The 24327-nt window shown below is 56.8% G+C and overlaps 3 protein-coding genes and 1 long non-coding RNA gene across 11 annotated transcripts; 1 reads left to right on the forward strand and 3 right to left on the reverse strand.

Moving 5' to 3' along the window:
* Window positions 1–452: 452 nt before the first annotated feature.
* LOC131510584 (uncharacterized) lies at window positions 453–5339 on the reverse strand. The gene is made up of 3 exons (XR_009261104.1): window positions 4728–5339; window positions 1779–1849; window positions 453–791 (listed from the first exon to the last, which is right to left on the reverse strand). It is a non-coding gene; the product is annotated as an uncharacterized LOC131510584 (long non-coding RNA).
* A 649-nt stretch (window positions 5340–5988) lies between these two features.
* On the reverse strand, window positions 5989–13529 carry LOC131510586 (ribonuclease H2 subunit A). 8 transcript variants are annotated; one of them, XM_058727873.1, is made up of 10 exons: window positions 13239–13467; window positions 11949–12154; window positions 10792–11283; window positions 10532–10603; window positions 10280–10406; window positions 10100–10187; window positions 7442–7579; window positions 7248–7335; window positions 6295–6418; window positions 5989–6220 (listed from the first exon to the last, which is right to left on the reverse strand). In XM_058727873.1, the coding sequence occupies exons 3-10, from the start codon at window positions 10916–10918 to the stop codon at window positions 6190–6192; spliced, it is 795 nt and encodes a 264-aa protein (XP_058583856.1). In that variant the 5' UTR covers window positions 10919–11283; window positions 11949–12154; window positions 13239–13467; the 3' UTR covers window positions 5989–6189. The 8 variants fall into 8 exon arrangements, with proteins under 8 accessions (XP_058583856.1, XP_058583855.1, XP_058583852.1 ...); XM_058727872.1 differs by having other exon boundaries at window positions 5989–6203; window positions 10792–11215; window positions 13239–13460; XM_058727869.1 differs by having other exon boundaries at window positions 5989–6203; window positions 13239–13460.
* Window positions 13530–13604: 75 nt separating this feature from the next.
* PRDX2 (peroxiredoxin 2) lies at window positions 13605–16685 on the forward strand. Its single transcript, XM_058727878.1, has 6 exons — window positions 13605–13722; window positions 14188–14299; window positions 14388–14541; window positions 15399–15521; window positions 15664–15794; window positions 16359–16685. The coding sequence occupies exons 2-6, from the start codon at window positions 14197–14199 to the stop codon at window positions 16442–16444; spliced, it is 597 nt and encodes a 198-aa protein (XP_058583861.1). The 5' UTR covers window positions 13605–13722; window positions 14188–14196; the 3' UTR covers window positions 16445–16685.
* A 2141-nt stretch (window positions 16686–18826) lies between these two features.
* On the reverse strand, window positions 18827–20669 carry JUNB (JunB proto-oncogene, AP-1 transcription factor subunit). Its single transcript, XM_058727868.1, has one exon. The coding sequence runs from the start codon at window positions 20367–20369 to the stop codon at window positions 19326–19328; it is 1044 nt and encodes a 347-aa protein (XP_058583851.1). The 5' UTR covers window positions 20370–20669; the 3' UTR covers window positions 18827–19325.
* Window positions 20670–24327: the final 3658 nt, after the last annotated feature.

Below are 24327 nucleotides of genomic sequence, written 5' to 3' on the forward strand. Positions count from 1 at the left end.
CAGGCTCCAGGCTCTGAGCTGTCAGCACAGAGCCCGACAGGGGGCTCAAACCCACAAGCTGTGAGATCATGACCTGAGCTGAAGTCAGATGCTTAACCAACGGAGCCATCCAGGCACCCTTCCAGTGGGTCTCTTTCTATTTCTCTGCAAAACCAGCAAAGTTTCCAGTGCTGGCACTCCGTGATCCAGTTTCATTATGAGCCCATCACCAAACCAATCGTGGTGCCCAAAGGTGGCCTGATAATGGGTCACGGGCTTGTGCCTGAAGGCCCAAGGTGGGCTCAGTTCCATCTGAACCGTATGGACTGAGGATGGGGGAGGAGTGGTCCCAAAGGAAAATCAGGTGCTGGAACCGGAAGGGAAAGGAGTGCCGGGCAGGGAATCAAGATATATTGGCCACAGAGACTGAGGGCTATGACCCTGACTCTGTAGTACGTCTACCATTCCCCAGCCATTCCCTCTCCTAGGGTTGTCGGAAGAACTAAATCAGTTAATGCAAGTTGTTCTGGTTATACAGTGCTGTGTAACAACTCCAAACTTAGCGGTAAAAGGCAACAACAACCGTTATTCTTTCACGGTTCTGGGGCTGGTTCTTGTTCAAGGTATCTAATGCAGTTGCAGAAACTGGCTGGGGCTGGGCTCACCTGAAAGGCTTCCTCACTCACATCTGGTGGCTGGCACTGGCTTCTGCCTCGAATCTCTGCTGGGGCTGCCAACCGGCGTCACGACACGTGTCCTCTCCCTGTGGCGTGGCCTCTCCCTGCAGTTTGGGCTTCCTCACGGTATGGCAGCTGGGTTCCAAGGACAAATATTCCAAGGTCAGAGCTGTCTCATCTCTACCAGTGTCACCTCCGCTTTCTATCCACTGAAGTTGTGTTGCCAGGGCCAGCTCATATTCAACAGGAAGCATCTAAACTCCACTTTCTAATGGGAGGAGTATCAAGTATAATACTTAGAAAGTGCCTGGGACGTAATTAACGCTCCGTAAATGTAGGCATCGTCCGTTATCAGTTGTTATGCACTGTATTGTGACAAGAATAAGCAGGCATTCAATTCAAGGAAGAAAGTAGATAAGCCTTTGGAGGATCTCCGGGCAGGTGGCCAAGACATAGGGAAGGGCATTTCAAGTAGGGGGCCTGGGGATTTCAGGTTCTGGGAACTCCCAGCTGCTCAGCAAGCCTGGAGCAGAGCATGGGAGGTGGGGTCAGATTACAGAACGCCTTCAACACCAGACAAAGGCCCTCGGACCGAATCATAAGGGATGTGAGAGCCATGGAGGTTTACACAGAGTAAGATCCATCAGACTGACACTCTTGCCTGCCCTTGCAAGCAGGATAGGGAGGAGGTGAGACTGGAGATAAGGGACACCAGTGAGGACCTTGGGACAGGAACCAGAAGGTGGGCAGAGATGGGTGAAGGAGAATCAGAGGAGTCACTCACATGGCTGTTCTAAGGAGGGCAGAATTGTTTGCAACCTTCCAGAAAGGGGTTGTTAACCTCATTTTATTATTTTTGAAAGTTTACTTGGGGGGGAGACAGAGTGTGAGCAGAGGAGGGGCAGAGAGAGAAAGAGAGAGAGAATCCCAAGCAGTCTCCCCACTGCCAACACAGAGCCCAATTTGGGGCTCGAACTCGTGAACCCTGAGATCATGACCTGAGCCAAAGTCAGAGGCTCAACCGACCGACCCACCCAGGTGCTCCTAGCACATTACATCTTTAGAGCGCCCACTAGCTTCTGCTTATTGCCAGCTGTGAAGAAAGGGGGATAGTTTCCTTACCCTGTCCAGGCAAATTCCATCAGCAGTCAGATGGACCTACAACTTCAAGATGAACTGTAATTCTAATCATTCTGGGGGGGGGGGGGGAAGTAGATCGAAAATTTACAGCATACATTTACGTATTTACGTAGAAAAGGACAGGGCAGAATTATAAATGGAATCAGCATGGGTAATGTTTTGCAACTATGATGCTAACCAGAGGCTGAGGCTTGAATAGAGGGCACCCCTAGTGTGGGGAAATGGGGGGGGGGGGAGGGCACAGCTCCTCCCCAAGGTCAGCCTTCACTATCCCTGCCCTCCCGCCTTCTCAAAGCAGGGCCTCTCGGTTCCAGGATCTGTACTCACAGTTCCCACTGCCCGGGGCCCTCTTCACCCTCCTGTTCTGTTCCACCCCTCACCCTTCAGATCTCAGCCAGTCAGCTCCTCAGGCTCTTTGAGCCCCAGAGCAGAGCTGGCGTCCCCCACTGTCTACTCTGAGGTCCCCTAGACCTCCCTGGGCACTCAGACACCTTTTGTAGCTGGGTCAATGCTGCCTTCCTGGTGCCCAGCACGGGACCTACACAGAGTGGATAGTCTGTTATGGGCTGACTTGTATCCCTTCCCCCCAAATGCATATGTTGAAGTCCCAACTCCAGGACCTTAGAATGTGACTATATTTGGAGATAGGGTCTTTAAAGAGGTAATTAAGGTAAACTAAGGTCCTATGGATGGGCCATAATCCAATGACTGGAGTCCTTAAAAAAAGATTAGGACACAGATATGCACAGAGGGAAGGTCGTGAGACACAGGGAGAAGACAGCCATCAACAAACCAAGGAGAGCAGCCTCAGAAGAAATCAACCCTGCCAACAACACCTTCATCTTGGACTTCTAACCTCCAGAACCGTGAGACAATGTTTCTGTTGTTTCAGGCACCAAGTCTGTGGTACTTTGCTAGGTAGCCCTAGGCGTCTACATGCTCCATACATAGTACTCCCACAATGCCCTGGGCTCCTGCTATCAGAACATTTATTACAAGGTGAAGAGCCATCCCTTTTCTTCTTTCCATTAAATTGCTACTGCTCAAGTCAAGGAGGGGTCACAGGGAAGGGAATGGGGGAGCGGGGGGACACCAGGTCTCTCCCTACCCCCAGGAATCAGCTTTTGATGCTTTCCCCAGATATTCCATTTCCCCTGGTACTCCCCCTGCTTTGGGCATAGACGTGTCCCACTTGCAGCCAGGAAGTGACAGGGCAGCTGCTTGGGGAGACCTTTGGAAGTTGGGATGTGATGTCTGGAACTGTGGCAGCCATGGTGGAAGGCAAAAAAAAACACCAAAGATGCAAAACAGAAGATGAATTTAAAAAATGGCATCCTGGGTGTCATTGAGCCACCCGACTTCCAAACTTCTCCTGGGGTGAGACAAACCTGTCCTGCTGCTGCTGAGGCTGTGGAGGAAACAAGTCGGGGGGGGGGGGGGGGGCGGAGAGTGCTACCGAGTACAAGCCTTCACAGAGAGAAGTTTGGAAATCTCTCTCCAAGTTACAAACGGCATAGATCCTCTAACCCACGCAGCAAGCCCATCTCTGGGAATCTGTCCTACTGACAAACTGCATTAAAATGATGGCACATCCTGGTCATCCTCTGCCATACATGCTTAACGGCAAGCTGGGTGACAACTCATCTCTTAAAAGCATTAAATAGGGGCGCCTGGGTGGCTCAGTCTGCTCTGGTCATGAACTCGCGTTTTGTGAGTTGGAGCCCCACGTCGGGCTCTGTGCCGACAGCTCAGAGCCTGGAGCCTGCTTCGGATTCTGTGTCTCCCTCTCCCTCTGCCCCTCCCCTGCTCACGCTCCGTCTCTCTCTCTCTCTCAAAAATAAAGATTTAAAAAAAAAAAAGCGTTAAATAAACTACAGGACAGTCACACTGAGGACTCTTAGCTATAAAGGGAATGAGGAAGGTCTTTAGACACTCACTTTGGAATTACCTCCAAGATGTGGCGAAGAATGGTGAATATGTAGGGTATAGTTCCATTTGTAAAAACAAAACCTCAAGAAAGTATCTGCACATATATTTGTAACATGCCAGGCTAACTTCAGAAGGACCTAAAAGGTAGCCGCTAGGATCTAAATGTCTATGTGTACCCCCCCCCCCACCTCCACCCGAAACTCATGTTGGTATCCTAATTCCCACAGATAATGGTATTAAGAGGTGGGGCTTTGAGGAGGTGATTAGGTCAAGAATGGGATTAGTGCGCTTATAAAAGGGACCCCACAGGTTCCTTGACCCTTGCACCATGTGAGGACACAGAAGTTGGCGGTCTACCCCCGGGGAAAGAGTCCCCCGAGGACCTGACCATGCAGGCCCCGTGATCTTGGACTTCCAGCCTCTAGAACCATAATTAACGTCTGTTATTTATAAACTGCCTAGTCTGCGGTGTTTTGTTACAGTGGCCCCAAAAGACTAGGACAACTTGGTAAGCCCACCAGTGAGCTGGCTGCAGGTATGAGCGAGGCTTCTCAATGTGCTTTTTTAAAAAAAGTTTATTTGAGGGGCGCCTGGGTGGCTCAGTCGGTTGAGCGGCCGACTTCGGCTCAGGTCATGATCTCGCGGTCCGCGAGTTCGAGCCCCGCGTCGGGCTCTGTGCTGACTGCTCAGAGCCTGGAGCCTGTTTCTGATTCTGTATCTCCCTCTCTCTGACCCTCCCCTGTTCATGCTCTGTCTCTCCCTGTCTCAAAAATAAATAAAACGTTAAAAAAAATAAATAAAAAATAAAAAAAAGTTTATTTGAGAGACCATGTGCGAGCAGGGGAGGGGCAGAGAGAGAAAGAGAGAGAGAGGGAGGGAGAAACCTCAAGCAGGCTCTGTGCTGTCAGGGCAGAGTCCCATGCGCCCCTCAACGTGCTCCTTCCTAATTCTGCATCCTACACGTACATCACGCATTTGAAAACTCAAATCAAACGGGGGCACCTGGGTGGCTCAGTTGGTTGAACATCCCACTCTTGATTCCGGCTCAGGTCATGATCTCAGTCGTGAGATTGAGCCCCGTGGTGGAGCATGGGGCCTGCTTGGGAATCTCTCTCTCTGCTCCTTCCCGCGTGCGGGCTCTTGCTGTCTCTCAAAATAAATAAATAAATCAACTTAAAAAAGAAATTAAAACAACAACAAAAAAATCAAATCAATCAGGGTCCATCCTGTTTAGGTTCCCGACGTCTGTAGTGGGGCCCAGCGGCACGGCACGCTTCCAACCTGCTTCAACCCCGAAGTTCAACTCCGTGCTTGGCTTTCTTTAAAGAACTTTAATCACAGGGGCGCCTGGGTGGCTCAGTTTGTTAAGTGTCGGACGTCGGCTCAGGTCATGATCTCACAGTTCGTGAGTTCGAGCCCCGCGTCGCGGTCTGTGCTGACAGCTCGGAGCCTGGAGCCTGTTTCGGATTCTGTGTCTGCCCCTCCTCTGCCCCTCCCCTGCTCACGCTCTGTCTCTCTCAAATAAATAAATGTTGAAAAAAATAATTAAAAAAGAAATACAAATACGTTAAAAAAAAAAAAAGAAAACTCTAGAAAATTCTAAGATGCTTAAAATTTAACATACTTTATTTTTTTAACGTTTTTTTTTTTTTTTTTTTTAATTTTATTTTTGAGACAGAGAGAGACAGAGCATGAACAGGGGAGGAGCAGAGAGAGAGGGAAACACAGAATCCGAAACAGGCTCCAGGCTCTGAGCCGTCAGCACAGAGCCCGACGCGGGGCTCAAACTCACAGACCGTGAGATCATGACCTGAGCTGAAGTCGGACGCTTAACCGACCAAGCCACCCAGGCGCCCCGTAATTTAACACACTTTAAAAGACCTAATGGTCAAGGGGCGCCTGGGTGGCTCAGTCCGTTAAGCGCCCGACTTGGGCTCAGGTCATGATCTTGCAGTCCGTGAGTTCGAGCCCCCGTAGGGGTCTGTGCTGACAGCTCTGAGCCTGGAGCCTCCTTCGGATTCTGTATCTCCCTCTTCCCTCTGCCCCTCCCCCCCCTAGGGCACCTAGGTGGCTCAGTTGGTTAAGCGTCTGACTCTTGACTTTGGCTTGGGTCATGATCTCACAGTTTTGAGCCCCACGTCAGGTTCTGTGCTAGCAGAGCAGAGCCTGCTTGGGATCCTCTCTCTCTCGGCTGCTCGCTCTCGTGCTCTCTCAAAAAATAAATTAAAAAAAAATTAATTAACTAAAAAACAAAACCAAAACAAAACATAAAAAGAACTTTAATCACAAAGCGGGTGGGGGGTGGGGGTGGCGAAGGCACAGAAACGAGAACAGGCCGGCGCCTAGAGAGTGGTGGCTGACTCCAGAGCCCGCTCCTGGAAGTACCGGTGGGGCAGCCGGGGGCGGACTCGGGCGCCTTCGCTGAAGTAGGACGTGATCCTCCCAGGTCCCTCCTGATCCCCTGTCAGTGAGTCCTCCCTGTGGGAGAGGCAACACTGACCACTCTGGGGTGATGGGGGGAGCCCTGGCCTCCCTCCCTCCTTCCTCACAGCACCTCCAGGGCACCCACCACATAACGCCTTCTGCCTCCTTCTCCAGGATGCTCTGGGCCGTGCGCCAGCTGAACCGGACAAACTGGGGGAAGCCGAACACGGGCTCCACATGCTTCCTCAGCCAGGCTTTGGTCTTGGGATCTGAAAGACAGGAAGGGGTGGGGCTGGCAGTGCTGATGGGCCCCGACCCCTGACACGGTGCCCGAGTTCCTCAGGCTGGCAGCTCAGGCCTCCCGAGTACCCGAGGCACCTCCGCTGTTTGAGGCCGTTCCTGCCTCGGAACCTTTGCACAGGCAGCACCCAGACTCATCACCTGCCGACAGGTGCTCAAGGCACAAGTTTAGGGAGACTGCCTCTGAGACGTGTCTTCGCCCACTCAAGGACAAGAGTCATTAAACCAGCATCTGCAGACCAGGGGGTCAATGCTCATCATCCCCAAGTAACTATGAGCTCCGTGGGGACAGAGAGGTCTTTCTTTGTCTTGTTCATGGCTATATCCCCAGGGCCCAGACCTGCATGGCGCATACAGGGAGGACTCAGTAAGCACCCATCTGCCCATGCTTCCCCGGGCCTCAGAAGGACAAGAGGGTTCCCTGAACCCAGTCACTCGCTCTTTGAATCTGCTCACGGGGGGGGGTGGGGGGGGGGGGTGGGCACACATTCATCTACCACACAGACAACGCCTCATAACTGGGAGGAAAGAGTAGGTTTACACGGGGGCTATTGGACATCAGCTGACCTCCCTCCCCCCTGCCCCCTTTCCCCTTAACAAACAGAGACGCCCGCCAAGGGTGTGAGGCCCTCATGGAGGGAGAAGGGAGGAGAACGCCTGCCCACGAGACTCCGGCTCTGCCTCACGCTGGCCATAAGCAAGCGGCCCTCCTGTCTGAGAAGGCCGAAGTGTGCTCCAGCCTGCCTCGTTGGGGCTGTCGCCAATGTCGCCACCTCAAGGCGGCTCCAGGCTGCTCACCATTGGGGTAACCGGACCCATAATCGGCGTCCAGGTCCTGCAGTTTTTCCACAAAGTGCCAATTCTTCACAGCCTGGTCACGGGCCACCTGTGGGGAAGACAAAACACCGGGCTCTCCCTCCCCCGGAGCAGGCACACCTGCCCCCTGGCCCCAGGAGATGCCAGAGGCTGGCTACGGCCAGCAGGCGCCTAACCTTGGCACAGATACTGGCGGCGCTGACCACAGGGTACAGGGCATCCGCTTTGGCCTTGACTGTCACCTCGATGCCGGGAAAGCGCTGCTGCAGCCGCTCTTGGTAGGTGTCTGGCAGCCCCACGGTGTCCACAAACACCTGCCATGGTGACAGAGATGTATTCGTTCAACAGACATCCGGGGAAACAACCGAGCCGGCCTCGCAGCGTGTGCACTGGATGCTCCCGCTGCCTAGAATGCTCCTCTCAGCTCATCCCCAGGCTGTAGCTTTCCCTGAGGCATCTCAGCTCTAAGTCCCTTCCCGGGGCACCTGGCTAGCTCAGTTGGTACAGCAGGCGCCTCTCGATCTCGAGGTCATGAGTTCGAGCCCCACGTTGGGCGCAGAGAGTATTAAATAAGCAAATAATTAACAAGTCCCCTCCGAAAGAGGCTGTCCCTGTCCAGGCTGCATCTGTTCTACATTTACTGAGCACCTACTATATGCCACGGCTGCACTAGATGCCAAGAACATGACAGGAAAACACACCAGACAAAAATCCCTTTCTTCGTGGATGCCCTGGAGAGGTCCACAGACAAGAAACAGGATAAACAGGGGTGCCTGGGTAGCTCAGGATTTCAGCTTGGGTCATGATTTTGCAGTTCGTGAGTTCGAGCCCCACAATGGGCTCTCAGTTGACAATGCAGAGCCTACTTGGGATTCTCTCTCTCCCTCTCTCTCTGCCCCTCCCCCCTGCTCACATTCGTTCGTTTACTCTCTCTCTCTCTCTCTCTCTCTCTCAAAATACATAAATAAAGTGGAAAAAAAAAACAAACAGGAGGGGTGCCTGATTGGCTCAGTCACTAAATGAACATTCGACTTCAGCTCAGATCATGATCTTGAGGTTCGTGGGTTTGAGCCCCATGTCAGCCTCTGTAATGACATCACGGAGCCTGGAGCCTGCTTGTGATTCTATGTCTCCGTGTCTCTCTGGCCCTCCCCCACTCACACTGTCTCTTTCAAAACTGGATAAACATTAAAAAAAAATTTTTTTTAATTTTTTTTTTTAACGTTTATTTATTTTTGAGACAGAGAGAGACAGAGCATGAACGGGGGAGGGGCAGAGAGAGAGGGAGACACAGAATCGGAAGTAGGCTCCAGGCTCTGGGCCGTCAGCCCAGAGCCCAACCGGGGCTCGAACAAACGGACCGCGAGATCGTGACCTGAGCTGAAGTCGGACGCTTAACCGACTGAGCCACCCAGGCGCCCCGGAAAAAAAAAAAATTTTTTTTTAAAACAGGATAAATAATAAAGGATAGAAGAGAGTTGGGAGGGATTTTCATTTTATTTTTTATTATTTTATTTTTTTAAACGTTTATTCATTTTTGAGAGACAGAGCATGAGCAGGGGAGGGGCAGAGAGAGAGGGAGACACAGAATCCCAAGCAGACTCCAGGCCCTCAGCTGTCAGCACAGAGCTCGATGAGGGGCTGGAACTCAAGAACCGTGAGATCATGACGTGAGCCAGAGTTGGACGCTTAACCGGCTGAGCCACCCAGGTGCCCCTATTATTGTCTTTTTTTTTCAAGTAAGCTCTACGTCCAAAGCGGGGCTTCAATTCACAACCCAGAGATCCAGAGTCACGTGCTCTACTGATTGAGCTAGCCAGGAGCCTGGGAATGGGTTATCATTTTAAACAGTGGTAGAAGAGATTTGGGGAAGGTCACTCTGAAGCGGTGACATTTAAATAAAGGCCTGAAGGAGATAAGGGAATGACCATATGGAGATTTCAGAAAGAGGATTCTAGGCAGAAGGAACAGCTGGTGCAAAGGCCCTGAGGTGGGACCATGCTGAGTATGCTAGACAGCAGCAGGGAGGCCTCATGGCTGGAGTGGAGAGATGGGGTCAGTGATCTCCATAGCTGCTATTCTCAGAAATCACCTTTATTATTTGCTTACCAGCTGACCATCTGTGTCCCCTGACTTGGCCATGAACCGCGGAATGCAGGGCCCTTGTCTATCTGTTCCAGTACTGCACTGTCAGCTCCTCATGCCAGTCCTGGACCTCAGCCACCTCTGCAGCAAGGTCTCCCTTGTCACATTCCCTATCTCAAGTGTATTTGCCCTTGTTATTATCTCAAAACAGCCTGTTTTTGGTTTTGTTTTGTTTTTTTGCCGCAGAGTATTGGATACAACGCCAACTTAGATTTCCCTCTGGTAATTTAATCTCATTCTCTTCCTCTTGACACTGAGCTTCCCAGGTTTAATTTCTACCGGGATCAAAAAATTAAATGTTGAGATTTACATTTCAAAAGAGGACTATTTGCTGCACTAGGAGCAGATTGTAAAGGATAGGCCTCAAAGTAGGAGGAGGACGGGGCAGGAATCCAGGAGTGGAGGGGCCCTGGGCTAGGACTGAGGCTGTAGGCAGGTGGACAGATACAGATTTGCTCTGGACTCCGAGCCTTCAGAATAAAGAGATAAATTAAATGGGGGTGGGGCTGGGGGCTCCTCCATGGTCCTGGGTGAGGACACACGTAGGGTAGGAAAAGTAGTAGGAAGTCAAAGGCAGCAACAAATAGTCCTGAGGTCATCCAGATATGTCTGACCCTGAATCATCCACTACACTTGTATACCCCCATTTTATTCTGAGGTATTCAAATGTGGGCAACCCAACAGCTCACCTGGGCAACTTTCACACCCTGGTCCAATGCAAACTGTACCAGCCCAGTGGCTGTATCATGGGAGAGGGAATTCAGGTTGTACTTGACCCTGCAGTGGGAGACAGAGCCCAGTCAACCTCAACCTCAATCCAGCTACCAATCCCTTCCAGCCCACCCTGGCCCCTCCCGGATGCCCCTCACCGCCCAAGCATGCTGGTAGAGATGAGGTTTGGAGACAGCACGTCCAATGCCCAGCCCACAAAGTCCCCGTCCTCCTGCATTTTCACAAAGAGCCTGTCTCGCTCGCTCTCCGATAGGGTCTTTGAGTCTGGGAGGAGGATTGGGAGAGAAGGGAAGTGACTGGTTCCCCCAGTTCCTGCTCTCTCCTCCAGTTTGCACCCGCCCCTCCACATGCCCATGAACCCCCTCCCCAGACTCACACCTCAGGCTCACCTGCCACTTTCAGGGCTTCCAGATCTGCCAGACGAGACAGGGGGCAATAACAGATGGCGTAGACCATGGGGCCTGGGGAAACGGGTGTCCAACCAGTGAGCCGTGAAAACCGTTATCCCTATTCCATCATCACCGCTTTTCCCGGTGCCATCACCACTATTACCCGCCTCCCTGGGTAGGGTCCAATCCTGGCTCCCGTTTCATTGCAACTAGCATTCCCCTTATCACACCCCTCCCCCTGCCCAGCCCTGGGGGCGCACCCAGCACCGGGCCCCGTCCCGCTTCATCGACACCCAGGATGCAGGGCTCCTTGCGGCACACCGCAGGCACAGGCGAGTTCAGGCGACAGCGGCCCGTACTGTCTCTGTCCAGCTCGCTGAGATCCATGCTGCCTCTGCCGCCGCTACAAGCCTCAACAATGAAATCTGCGGGCCCAGGTCTCGGCGCGCGATTTCCGCGGGTCCGGAAGCGGCTCTCGCTCCCGACCAATCGGTGCGCAGGACACGCCCCCGGTGCGCCTGCCGCCGTTAACGTTTGCGCAGGGCCGCCGAAGCTCCTGCCGTGTGGCCTCTTGGGAATTGTAGTTCCCAAGGCCGACCGCCGAACTCTTCGTTTGGGGAACGGGGTGGGCGGGGTCGCTTTCCAAGCTCCGCCCCTGAATCTCTGAAGCCCCGCCCGTCGGGGCTGGTAGTTGGTTGGAGAAATAAAGGGGAAATTGATGCGGGTCTCGGAGGATTCCACCCAGTCAGGACCTAGAAGGTCAAATACCACTATACAGCCAGAATAAAACAGTGTCCACATCACTGGGTCCCTGTCTTGCACAGTCTAAGCCTTTTGGACTAGGTATTCCCACCTACACTGAGCTCAGGCCTCCAGATTTGAGGTCCCCCAACTCCCTCTCTCTCTCCGTACTTCACCCCGACCCTCTCCCCCCACCCCCTGCTTCCTTACCCTCTAATTGGGGCTAAGCCCCCCCCCCCCCCAACTGTGATCCCAGATCTCAACAGACTTCTGCTCAGAGTCTGTGCCTACCAGGCAAGGCCATTCCCCCCAAATCAAGGTTCATGTCCCCCAGTTCTCTAATCTCAGCGGGGCTCATGTTCTCGGCCTGGAGGTCCCTGACCTGCAACAGGCTCATACCCCTTCCTCAGGGTCACAGTTCCTCCATCTCCGATTCCCCCTCCCTGCCCCTCACCATCTATCTTTCTTTCTTTCTCCCCGGCTATCAGTGGGGCCCAGGGTTCCTGACTCAGCTCTTCCCTCTCCCGCCATCCTCAATTCTCAGCCCTAGGGCCCCCCCCCCCCTCATTCCCACCACACCACCCCGCCCCTCCTCTCTCCCCGCCCACCCAGGGAACTCTCAATCCCGGACTAGACAGCCCGTCCTGACCCCGCCTCCTCTGCGCCAGTCTCTCACCCGGGTTCAGGGCCTCCAGTCGCAATCGGTCGGTTTGCAGGACATACAGTCACGTTGTCTGCAGGGCCGCACTTGCACCAGATTTTCGCGGTCCATGAACACCGGGCCCGGCGCTGTGCCCACCACCTCGCGGCTGCGCTCTTGCTTGCCCAGGTCACAGAAACAGCGCCACTTTCCCCACGGGCCAAGGATTGAGTCCAACACTTCTAGGGATGGAGGGCCAGGTAGGGGGGAATCTACCCCCCTCCCCTTCCTCTAGGAAGGGAGGAGGATAAAGACACTAACAAATGACATCTTCTGTTTGCTGGGCTCTGCCTCTGTGCCAGACACCCCACCATAGACTATTTCAGTTTCTCTTCCCCCATTGTTCCCGGGTGGGTAAACTGAGACCTTTAGAAAGCAAGTCACTCTTTGAGCTCATACACCTGGTGTGTGGCCCCGAGGGACTGCAAACTGACACTTCCCGCTTATGCCAGCCTGCCCAGTTGGGAGTGTGATACACCATTGGTGCCCACCATCTGAAGCTGACTCCCTCCGGTCTTCACGGAGGTGATACTGGGCCTGTTCAGCAAGCCCTGACCAGGAGGCCTGCCAGGTGGTAAATCAAATGACATAATTGGCATAATGAAGGTACTGACAGCCCGCGGCGATGTGCTAGCTTGTACTACAAAAACCATTATTATGACCACTTTTAAAGCTGCTCCAACCTTCTTTGTGCTTATCGGAGGCTCTTTTACAAGGTCCTTTTACTGACTCCTCCCTGTGCCCCTAGGTAACAGGTCTTATCCCAACTCAGCACCTCACAGACACTCCTAACACTTCATCATCCACCCCCCCCCACCCCCCCCACCCCCCGTCCAGCCTCTTGGTCTTGGCACCTGCTGTTCCCACTCCCTGGCACACTCTTCCCCCTAAATCGTTGCATGTTTTGGCTTTTGCTGGATTCCTGATGCATTGGCTATCTATCTTCTTCGGTGAGGCCTTCTCTGACTTCAGAAGTTTACCGGTTCCCTTCTTTCCCTATCTCCACTCTTCCCAGCATTTATCCGTGAGTTTATGGATGTGTCTGCTTCGGTATTTATTGCCTACTCACGTCCCCTCTCCCTCTATAAGCTGCTTTTAAGTCACTCTCTATTTCAGTCTACAGATACGAAAAACTGAGCCTCAGAGAAAAGTAACCTGCCCAAGAGGGCCGCGCCAGTGCGCAGCTGGGGAGAGATTTGAAGTCCCTGGAGGGGGATCTGTTTGCAGCCAGCTGGCGAAGTGGGACAAAGGGGCTTCTGCGGTTACCTTTCTCCTGATGCTGCTGCCGCAGCTGCTCCCAGGTGTCGCCTTCGTCCTGCTCGCCGAAATAATGGTACTCGGGGGAGAACTGGGCAGGGGTCGCCAGCAGCAGGAGCATCAGAGGCGGCAGCAGTAAGTCCGCCGGGCTCCCGGCCATGCCGGACTCCAACCGACCCGGGCGCGCTCCAAGGAGGAGCTCCTCGCGGGCTGTTTGGTGCCCGCACTACCCCCGCCGGCGGTGGCAGTGGTCGGGGCCGGAGGCTCTGAGACTCGTCCCGCTGCCTGCAGGCGCGTGGACCCGGCCGTCTTCTCTCCCCCTCCCCTGCGGTTGCAGTGGACCCGACCGCTGCACTCGTCCGCCCACCACTCCCCCGCCCTGTGCGTCATGGTTTCGGGCCGCGCATAAAAGGCACAGAGGCCGAGTGCGCTAGGTACTGAGAACGCGTGTTCGCGCGTCTGCGGTCCGTGCGTCCCGCTCGTACCCACGCAGGTATGGACCCCTGGAGGGCACGGGGCTCTGGGGAGCCCCCTTGGAGCAGCTCCGGCCGGGCCCAGGCCTCAGCTCTGCCGCCTTTGTTTTCCGCCCGCCGTAGTGCCTGCCTTTGTCCTTGCAGGGGAAACCGAGGCCTCGGCCTTGCAGTACAGGCCGCGTCGCCGAGCTCCCCGCCACCTTCTCGCGGGTCTCCTCCTGGAGCGGTGGGCTTGCGCTAGGGCGCTCAGGGCCGACACGCTAATGGAGGGGGCCCGGCGGCTGCGGCCCGGCCGGTAGTGCTGGTCAGGGGGCCGGGTCTCCCGCAGTCTCAAGGCCGCGCAGACCCGGCACCGGGGAGGGTGTGGGGGCAGTGCTGCGGCCTCTGCCTCTCGGACTCAGTAACTGGGCCCAGCGCGCAGCGTGACCTTGGGAAGGGAGGACAAAGGGTCTCCCCGGGCGCACTGACCGGACTGGGGGTCTCAGCTTTCAGTCATGACCTCTGGCAAAGCGCACGTCGGAAAGCCCGCCCCGGACTTCCACGCCACCGCCGTGGTGGATGGCGCCTTCAAGGAGGTGAAGCTTTCCGATTACACAGGTGAGGGCGGCCGAGAGTGGGCCCAGGTCGGGGTGGGGCCCAGACCTTAGAGGCCTAATGCCTTGGCTATCTCCTCTCCCTCCCCCAGGGAAGTACTTGGTCCTCTTTTTCTACCCGCTGGACTTCACCTTTGTCTGCCCCACGGAGATCATCGCTTTCAGCGAGCGTGCTGAGGACTTCCGCAAGCTGGGCTGTGAGGTGCTGGGGGTCTCTGTCGACTCTCAGTTCACCCACCTGGCTTGGTATGAGCGGGCACCAGCAGGGAGGGAGGATGCATCTAAGTCTCCATCCTCCACAGGATCCCAGCTGTGTGTTCTAGTGGCTGTTACTCAACACCTGTCCCTCCCTTTCCCCACCTTGAAAATAATAGAATTGGGGCGCCTGGGTGGCGCAGTCGGTTAAGCGTCCGACTTCAGCCAGGTCGCGATCTCGCGGTCCGTGAGTTCGAGCCCCGCGTCAGGCTCTGGGCTGATGGCTCGGAGCCTGGAGCCTGTTTCCGATTCTGTGTCTCCCTCTCTCTCTCTGCCCCTCCCCCGTTCATGCTCTGTCTCTCTCTGTCCCAAAAATAAATAAAAAACGTTTAAAAAAAAAAAAAAAAGAAAAGAATAGAATTGATGGACGCCCAAGTCCTTAATGATGATGGCAGTAATTAGCATTTGAAACCTAGTTGCTTGGCCCAGAGAGTTGGAGATGCTTTATCTCACTTAGGACCATACAGCCTCCCTTCCAGTAGTTATTTCAAACAGGTGGAAACTCCAGTTCTAGAGAGGGAAGGGCTGCGGCCCAGCACGGAGAGCTAGAGCGAGGATGGGGACTCTAAGGCAGGCCTTCTGCCCCAAGATGGGGGGGGGGGGGGGATCATCCGCACATGTGAACACACTTTGCTGGAGCCTTGGCTTAGTCTTCCCAGATGTGGGAGACAGCCCCTGCCTCCTCTTGAGGGTGGGGTGGGTGGGGATCCTAGAGCCTTGCTCTAAAGCCCCTTATCGCTCGGTTCCAACACCGCCTCTCCAGCCTTTATCACACTCAGACACACAGGGGGACGACCCTGCTGTGCCAGGCCATCTTGAGGTGCCAGCCCTGTCTCCTCTACCCCTAGGATCAACACTCCCAGGAAGGAAGGGGGCTTGGGTCCCCTGAACATCCCCCTGCTGGCTGATGTAACCAGAAGTTTGTCTGAAGATTATGGCGTCCTGAAGGAAGATGAGGGCATTGCTTACAGGTAGTGTTTGGCCCTCAGGGAGCCCAGTCCTCAGGGTGAGGGGACTGCCCCCAGCTCTGTGGCCAGGAAGGAGCTGATAGTCCCTCCCCGGCCCCGGCAACGGGAGCTTCCAGCTCTTCACCACGAACCCTGGTATCTTCAGGGGCCTCTTTATCATCGATGGCAAGGGCGTCCTTCGCCAGATCACTGTCAATGATTTGCCTGTGGGGCGCTCGGTGGACGAAGCTCTGAGGCTGGTCCAGGCCTTCCAGTACACGGATGAGCATAGCGAAGGTGAGCAGACACACACATCCACCTGGGTCCAGACGCGGGTCCGTGCTCAGCCCTCACGCAGGCATTCACTGCCTGCTCTGTCACTTGTGTGGGACGGACGTGAGGGCCCCAAAGAGTCAGCTCAGGGTCTTGTCGGCTGGAAGTTCGTAGTCTGGAGCGGGAGATACCCCAGTAGGAAGGTGAGGGGCTGGGAAGCAACCGATCTACAGAAGGTATTTGAAAAGATGTGTGTGCCAAGGCGGAGTTTAAAGAATAGTTGGGCCAGAGTATCTTCTCACGTGGAGGACATGGCCTGATCACAGGCCCTCAAAATCCAGTTGGTCTACAGCCGAGGGAGAAAGCGGCATTAAAGGGGTCAAAAAGAAATAAAAATATCAGCCCGAACATCCTGTAGCTGGATTTGGAGGCCTTGTCTCGACATGCTCTTGGGCCTGTACCACTTAGCTCTGGGCTTTTTCTTTTGCCACTCAGGCTCTTGCTTTGCCTCTGTTCATCCCCTCCTACTGCCCCTGTCTTAAAGATATGGCTCTAGTCTCACATGTGCCTCCCTGTGTCTTCCCACAGTCTGTCCCGCTGGCTGGAAGCCAGGCAGCGACACGATTAAACCCAACGTGGACGACAGCAAGGAATACTTCTCCAAACACAACTAGACTGGCAGAGAGGTGGAAAGCTTGAGTTGTTGGCCCCCACCTACGCCCCTACCTGGATACCCATGTTGACCCAGGAAAGGCCAGACCTGCCCCTTTAAACTTCGTAGTCCCCGAGCCTGGAGGGCTTGGCCAAGGCCTTCTCATTCTCCCAGCTGGGAGCTGGTGAATGGTGAGTCCCTTCCTGGAGCCCATCTAGCGGGGCACAGGCCTAGAAGTGACCAATAAAGTATTAGGACAGACATTAGTCTGCATCGGTGTGGTCTGTCTTGGTGTCCTTGCTCCCTACCTCCTCCCCTTCTCCCTGACCTGGGAAATTGACGCTGTAGTTACTGATCTCCACCACAAGGTGGGAGCCTTACATCATGCTCACTGCTTCCTCTTTCTTCATGGCCTGAGGGTGGTTTTCAAGGGGGAGCAGCGGGTAGGGAGTGGGGTAGGGGGTTGGGTGGGCTGCTTGTCTCTTGCAGGGAGCAAGTCCCAGGATGCCCTACCTCCTGAAGCCTGGCCGAGCAGGGTAGCACCCACACTTTGCCATCTGCCAGCCGGGGTTCAAATGCCATTGAAGAGCTGTGATATTTTTTCCCCCGGGGGCCTCTTCAACAGTGAGATGAGAATAAAGACAACGAAGGCACATCGCTGTGCACATTACAAGGGATACAGTTTGTGAAGCTCAGGGCCCAGGTAATGGTTCTTCGGACAGGTCCTTGGGACTGGAAGAAGGTGGGGACCCAGTCCTAAGAGCAGAACCGAGAGTGGAAGCTTGAGCTACATGCACAGTCTCTGCTGCAAGGTCTGCCCCACTCTGGGTTGGAAGGGCCGCCGACCTGCCCCTGAGGTGGGTGAGGCTGAGGCTAGGAGGCAGGTGTTAGGAGCAGTGTTCCCAGGGAGTGCAGTTTGATGCTGTGCATGTTCAGGCAAGTGGTTGTGCAGGCTCATTTAATCCACAGACTTATGATTAATAGTACTATTCAGCCTAATAATCCTCCAAGGTCGTTCATCTGGGTCTTGTAATTTTATCTACACTCCCTCCCCAAGGCCCTCCGTGGTCTTCCCCAACCTCATCTCCCTATTTCTGGTTCACTCCAATCCAGGCACACTGGCTTCTTGCTTTTTTTTTTTTTTTTTTTTTTTAATAAGCTGATCTTGTTCTGGCCACAGGAATTTTGCATGTGCTTTTCCCTCTTGCCCAGGATGCTGTTTTCGCCGAGCCTGGATGCAGATCTGAAAAGCTGCATCATTCAAGGTCCATGTTTCCAATCCATTCTTCAAAGCAGCTCACCTCCCCTGCCCCGTCACTACCTCTTTGACCTGTTTTTTGTGTTTTTTTTTTTTCTCTTGCTAGCACTTACCATCTCCGAATCATATTTGCTTGTTTATTGTCTGTCTGCCATGATCCAGGCGGTGTCTCCAGGGCCACGTTGTTCAGTATTTTATAAGTGAATTAATGAATTATCTGTTCTGCCTACCTCACCCCTGCGGTTTCTCAGCCTGTGTTTTTCTCTGCCGCTCTGGGGGCTTCCGGCTCCGAAGCCGGCTAGACCCTCCTGCTCCCGGCGCACCAGCCACCTTCCCATCCGTCCCAACTGCGGGGGAGGGCGTCCCGCGGGCGGCGCCCGGCGGCCCAAGCAGCCGCCCCGGCAGGACCAGACCTGGCAGTCGCCCCGCTCCCAGCCTGGCACCCGGGAGGGGAAACTGGCAGGCGGGTGCCGCCCTTCCTGGCGGGGGTAGGGGGGGGGGGTGGGTACCGCGGCGGAAACAACGCGAAGACTGCAACAACCCCCCGCCCGGGTCAGTTCAGATGGAGCGGGCGTGGGCCCGGCGAGGCCCGGACGCCAACCCCAGGGGGCGGGCTCTGGGTTGGCTCCGGGACCAGGAGCGTGGCCCTCCCACCGCGGACGCTCTGGACCCAGGCCTGGGGCTTTCCGGGCCCGAACAGCCGCCTGCCTGGGAAAATCCCGGCCCCCTTCCCGGCGCCGCAGCCCTGCCCGGCAGAGCGGGGGAGGGGATTCCCGGAATCTGCCCGGAGACCGCTGTCGCGTCACTGTACAGAATCGGCCCATGTAGGGGCAGCGCTTCCGCTGCGTCAGCGGGGAAAGCCCCAGCGCGCGCAGCTGGGCGGGGCTGCGCCCGCGCACTGCGCGTCTCGCCCCAGGCCTCCTGCCCCCAGGTGATGGGCGGCTGGACAGCGTCCCCGCCCTGGACCTTCCAACCCCAGAGATCAGGCGACAAGAGAAGGGTTGGACGCCCGGAATAAGGATACAAGATGCTCGGGTAGAGCTGGCGAGGACACAGATACAGGAGGCACAAACAGGAGTGGGGTGGGGGCAGCCCAGTATTCTCCTCCCTCCGCCCGCCCAGCTTGGAAAAAAAAGACAACAGAAATTAATAAAGAACCATTTTTTTTTTTTACTTAAATAGATTCAATAAAAAGTCTGAACAACAAACACACACACACACAAACACGTCTTAAAATAAACTCTTTAGCGACCAAGTGCGTGTTTCTTATCCACAGTACAGTGCAGAGGGGGGAGGACAGGGGGCGGGGGTCCCTTCCCCAGTGTCCCCGCGGGCTTGAGTACCGGGCGGCGGGGCCAGCTCCGCCGCGATCGCCCCCTCCTCCCCTCCCTGTTAAATACACAAATATATTATATTCAATATGAATCGAGTCTGTTTCCAGCAGAAAAAAAAAAAAAACATACAAAAAAAGGTGGAAGGGGGCTTGTAAACGTCGAGGTGGAAGGACTGGGCGCAGAGCGGGCGGGCAGGAGTCCAGTGTGGTTTGCGGTGCCCCGGGGGCCGATGCCCACCGCCTGCCCCCTCGCCCCGTGGGAGGCGTGCGCCCAGTCGTCCAGACTGGGGGGATGTCCGTACGGGGGGGCGCTCAGAAGGCGTGTCCCTTGACCCCGAGCAGCAGCTGGCAGCCGTTGCTGACATGGGTCATGACCTTCTGTTTAAGCTGGGCCACTTGTTCCCGAAGGAGCCCAGCAGTGCTCGACAGCCCCGCGTTCTCGGCCTTGAGTGTCTTCACCTTGTCCTCCAGGCGCGCGATGCGCTCCAGCTTCCGCTTCCGGCACTTGGTGGCCGCCAGCCGGTTCCGCAGCCGCTTGCGCTCCACTTTGATGCGCTCCTGGTCTTCCATATTGATGGGGGACACCGGTGGCGTGGCGTCACGGCTGCGCGCCTCAGGCACGGTCTGCGGTTCCTCCTTGAAGGTGGAAGCGCCGCGGCCCAGACCCAGTTGCGCCGGGTGGCCGCCAGCGAAGGGCGGTGCGTGTGGGAGGTAGCTGATGGTGGCCGTCGGGTACGAGCTCCCAGTCCCGACGGCGGCCCCGGCGCCTCCAGAGGGCGCAGAGGCTGGGGAATAGCTGCTGAGGTTGGTGTAGACGGGAGGAGGCTCCGGGCCGGCGTAGACGCCCCCGGGCCCAGCCGGGGGCCCCGAGCTGGCGCCCAGGGACACGTTGGGGGGCGTCACGTGGTTCATCTTGTGCAGGTCGTCCAGGGCTTTGACAAAGCCGTCAGCGAAGCCCTCCTGCTCCTCGGTGACACCGCCCCCGGCGCCCCCCGCACCTCCGCCGCTGCCTCCCCCGCGGGGGTAAAAGTACTGTCCCGGGGGCGTGGGCGTCGTCGTGATCACACCGTTGCTGTTGGGGACGATCAGGCGCTCCAGCTCTGATGAGGCAAGCTTGAGCGATGCGCCTGTGTCCGAACCTTGGCCGGAAAAGTAGCTGCTGCCACCGCTGCCCTCTGGTCCTGGGCCCCGCGCCCCGGGCGCTTTGAGACTTCGGTAAGGGTCGGCCAGGTTGAGCGCCAGGCTGGGTTTCAGGAGTTTGTAGTCGTGTAGAGAAAGGCCGCCCGGAGCCCGGCCGTATCCCGCTGCTGCGTATGAGTCGTCGTGGTAGAAGGGCTGTTCCATTTTAGTGCACATCCGGGCGGCCCAGGCGGTCTGGGGGGGTCCCTGCGGGGCCGCCCCGGGCCTCGCTGCAGCGAACGGCGCTCTGTCCGCGACGGTGGCTGGACTGGGTATCTGGATGCGCGTTCCCAGGAGCTGGCACCGGCCGGGAGAAGCCAGCCGGCGGCTGTGCGCGGAAGCTCTGCGCGGCTTCTCGAGCCCCTCTGCCCCTGTCTGGCGCGCTCGCTTTCCTGGTGTCGCTTCCCCCTGCTCCCCGCTCCCTGCTGACTCCGACGCTAGCCTGGCGGCGCTCAAGGTCCCGGCAGCTCAGCCTGAGCCACACGCCTTTATACCTCGATTGTCAGCCACGGAAGTGCGCTCCGATTGGCCGTCGCGCGAGCCGGGCCCCCGCGCCCCCCTCCTCCAGCGTGGGGAAGGGGAGGAGGCGGCTCGCGTCACTGTCAGGAAGCGCGTGTCCTTGTAAACAGCGGCCACGGGCTGGGTGGCTCGCCGCGGCTGCAGGGGGGAGGGGCTCAAGGGACCCCGGAGTGCGTGAAGAAAGGGGTGCTGGTCCGAGGCACACAGGGAGGGACTCCAGGGAAGGCGATGATTCCCCTGGATACCAGGAACTGATACAGAGCAAGTGTGTGTATGGGCGGGGGGGGGGGGGGGGGGGAAGAAGGGGGGAGGGCTCCAGGGCACACATGAAAAAAGGCCCGAGGGACTCGCAGTATCCGAGGGGGGGTTGGAAGGCTGATAATACACCTGGGAGACCCCACAAAGGTGAGATGGGAGGGTTAGCAGGGTAAATGAGGGAAAGGTAAGGAAATGCCTGATTCAGGAATTGTGTGGGGGTCTTGAGTACAGAGGGTTTGAAGGATTTGACGTTCTACTGGAAGGACTGAACCCAGGAAAAGTGGGGGTGGGGAATCAAAAGGGTAATGGGAGGGGCTAGAGGTTCCATTATGTAAGAAACTAGTAGGGGTCCTGAAGTCCATGGGAGATACTGAGGGCCTCCATAAGGGGAAGAGATTGGGGATGGGAGGGGGCATCTACATATGTAGAAGGTGAGGTTTCCGGGGTACACTGAGTCAGGGAAAATACGGGGGTGAGAAGATGGGGACACTATCAGGGGCTGGGGGTCATTGGGGTCATCTGCAAAGCCTTTATGAAGAAGAGTTAAAAGGTTAGGGACACACCTTCAGAGCTGAGATGACAATGACACAGGGTCTCCCGTTGAGACACGAGAGGAGGGGTTTTTGAGGATTCTGAGGATTTGGATTACTGGATCTTCCATGATTGGCACCCCTTCTTGTGGGTGACTTCTAGGCGCCTGTATACTTTGTTCCCGTCTCAAAGCCCTCCCCCAGTGACCCTGGGCTCGACCGACCCTGCGTCGGCTCCTAGTGCCTGAACCTACCCCGACGGCCGGGGCGCGGTCGCCCAACCCCACTCCTTCCTTAGAAACAGGCTGGGGAAAGAGCGCCGCGGCAGGAAGTGTGGCAACAGCCCCCGGGGGAAGGAGCCCGGCCCTGCCTCCGTCACTCGATTCCTACAGGACCGTGAGCCCCGCCCAGGGTCCGGTCTTGTTCTGCGCCTCCGAAGAGGAACCTGGACGTGCGACCCCGGCCGAGGCCAGGGTGCGCAGAACTCGCCCAGCCGCCTTGGCCTCCAGTCACTGTACCCCTCTCCCAGCAATGGTTCAGCCCGCGGTGCCCGCAGACGATCACGGAGGCAGGCAGTCCGGGGACGATTCCATTAGCCCGATGGAGGGGGACACACCGGGGCGCGGGGCCTGGTCGCCATGGCAACAGGCCGGAGTCCGCGGGCAGGACTGGGGGCGGGACGGCCCAGGAGTCTCTCCCCGACGCCCCATATAAGGACACAGGAAGGGGTGGGACCAGCGCTGGCCCGGGGCCCCGAGCCAGGACCCGGGAGCCCGGGTATCTGCCAGGTCCCAGGGCGCGCCCGGGCCCCCGGACGGCTAGTCCCGACCAGCCCCGCCGCCGCCCCCGAGGCCCCCACGGCCGCCTCGCTGGGCCCCACCCAGCCGCTCTGGGGCTGCGTCCTGCCGGGCCCGGCCCAGCCCGGCAGGTCCCCGCCTGCCCGCGGGCCTGGGTCGGACTTCGCCCCCGGCCCGACAGGGCGCGGAGGGGCGGGCCAATGTCTCGAGGCGCCCCCGGCGCCTGGGCGGGCTGGCACGACTGCCTCCTTCCTCGGGTGGGGTACCCTTCCTTTCCGCCGAGAGGCCCAAGCCCCTCCCCCCACATCCCTAGGGGCCGGGATGCCTCTTCCCAGCAGTGGGCTAGGCGCCCTACTCCTATGTTAGTCTGGGGGTCCGTCAGCCATTCGGAATACCTGAAGTTGGGGTTGTCCCTTCCCTCCCCAGGGTGTCTCCTTCATCTCCATCCAGTCCGAGGAGACCAGAAAATCCAAAGGGAGGGGATCTGCGGGAACCCAGTGCCCCTTCCCCGGTACTGTATGGGAGCTTTAGATGGTGAGGCTCCTAGTTAGACTTAAGGTGGGACTTCCGAGCAGTTAGAATGTGTGTCAATAGGAACAACAGGTGAGAAACTCAGTCTCTCTCTCCCTCTCTGAGAGAAAGAGGCCTCTATGTTCCGGAAAGATAGAAGCTTCGTTAGGGTAGAGACAGGCTGAGGGACGGGGGCTAGCCTGCCTTTGTAAGGCAGGCAGACAGCACGCCAACTATGAGGGAGAGAAGGAAAATGAAACAGGCAAAAAAGAAACTGAGCTATGTGGGGGCAGGGGGAAGTCCAGCACAGCAGTGGAGTTAGAAAGGAAGGTCCCATGAGAAGCTAGGGGTATCCCCATCTTTGGAGGGTCCTTGTGACCCCTGAGTGCCCCCTCCCCTCCTCCTCTTGCTCGAACTGCTCCCCTAACCCCACCCCGGGCTCAAGGGAGATTCCAGCGGCTGGCCGCTGAGTCTGGCGGGCTTGCTGCCAGGCCTGTGTCTCCCGCCCATGCTAATAACTGCAGCTGACATCTGGCCGGGCCCTGCGGGGGCGCAGCAGGCAGCGTTGGGGGGCTGGGCAGGTCTGGCCTGAGGGCAGCATCTTGGGAAGCCAGCCTGCAGGTCCCAGAGGCCAGGAGGCCAGAGTGAATCAGCGCTGGCCAGTGCTGAGGTTGCCCATGCCAGGGGAGTCCTGGAGAGAGGTGAGGCTGGCCCAGAGAGGGTCGAGACCAGACGGAGGACAAAGATTGGAGCAAGGACAAGTGGATGTATGGGGGCGGGGGGGGGGGGGGGGGTCAGGGCAGGGAGAGAGATGCCCAGGGAGACAAACCGGGGGCAGGGTTAGCGTCATGCAGACTAACAGTGAGACTCAGAGACACTTAAGATAGGCAGACAGACTGTGGAATAATAATTATTATTTTAATAGCTGACACTTAACATGGGCCAGGCACTCATTGCCCGCTTCCAGCAACCCAGCGAAGCGCATGCTGTTTGTGTTCCCATTTAACAGACAAGAAAACTGAGACAGGGAGGTAAGGAACTTGCCTGATAACCCCATAGCTACAAGGGCTGGAGTCAGAATAGAACCTGAGCTGTCCGGCTCCACAGTATTAGCCACTATCCTGCGGATTTTCACAACCAGAGAGGTGTTTATGCTGTGCCAACTGTATGTCCGGCTCTGCAGGCCATTTCATGAAGGGTCTCCTTTAATCTGGGGAGAAATGGGAGTTGGGCGCAGGGCTGAGGGGTGGGGGTGGGGACAGGCTAGCATGGAGCGGGGTCGGGTTCCTCCATGTACTCGGCATGGGTGTTTGAGCAGGGGGTGGGGATTGGGCCAGCAAAGGAGGGCGGGGGCCCAGCCGAGCTGGTACAGCCGGTTCCAGGCCCCTGCCAGTCTCACCCTTGTGGCCTGGGCACCACCCCCTCACGCCGCCCCACTGGCGCCAAGGCCGGCCGTGAGGAGGGTGTAAGGATAGCCCCCTCCCCCACCCAGCCTGGGTGCCCAAACTGGCAGCTGGGTCC

This window comes from Neofelis nebulosa, chromosome 4 (genome assembly GCF_028018385.1).
Source record: "Neofelis nebulosa isolate mNeoNeb1 chromosome 4, mNeoNeb1.pri, whole genome shotgun sequence".
In the NCBI taxonomy this organism is placed as follows: domain Eukaryota; kingdom Metazoa; phylum Chordata; class Mammalia; order Carnivora; family Felidae; genus Neofelis; species Neofelis nebulosa.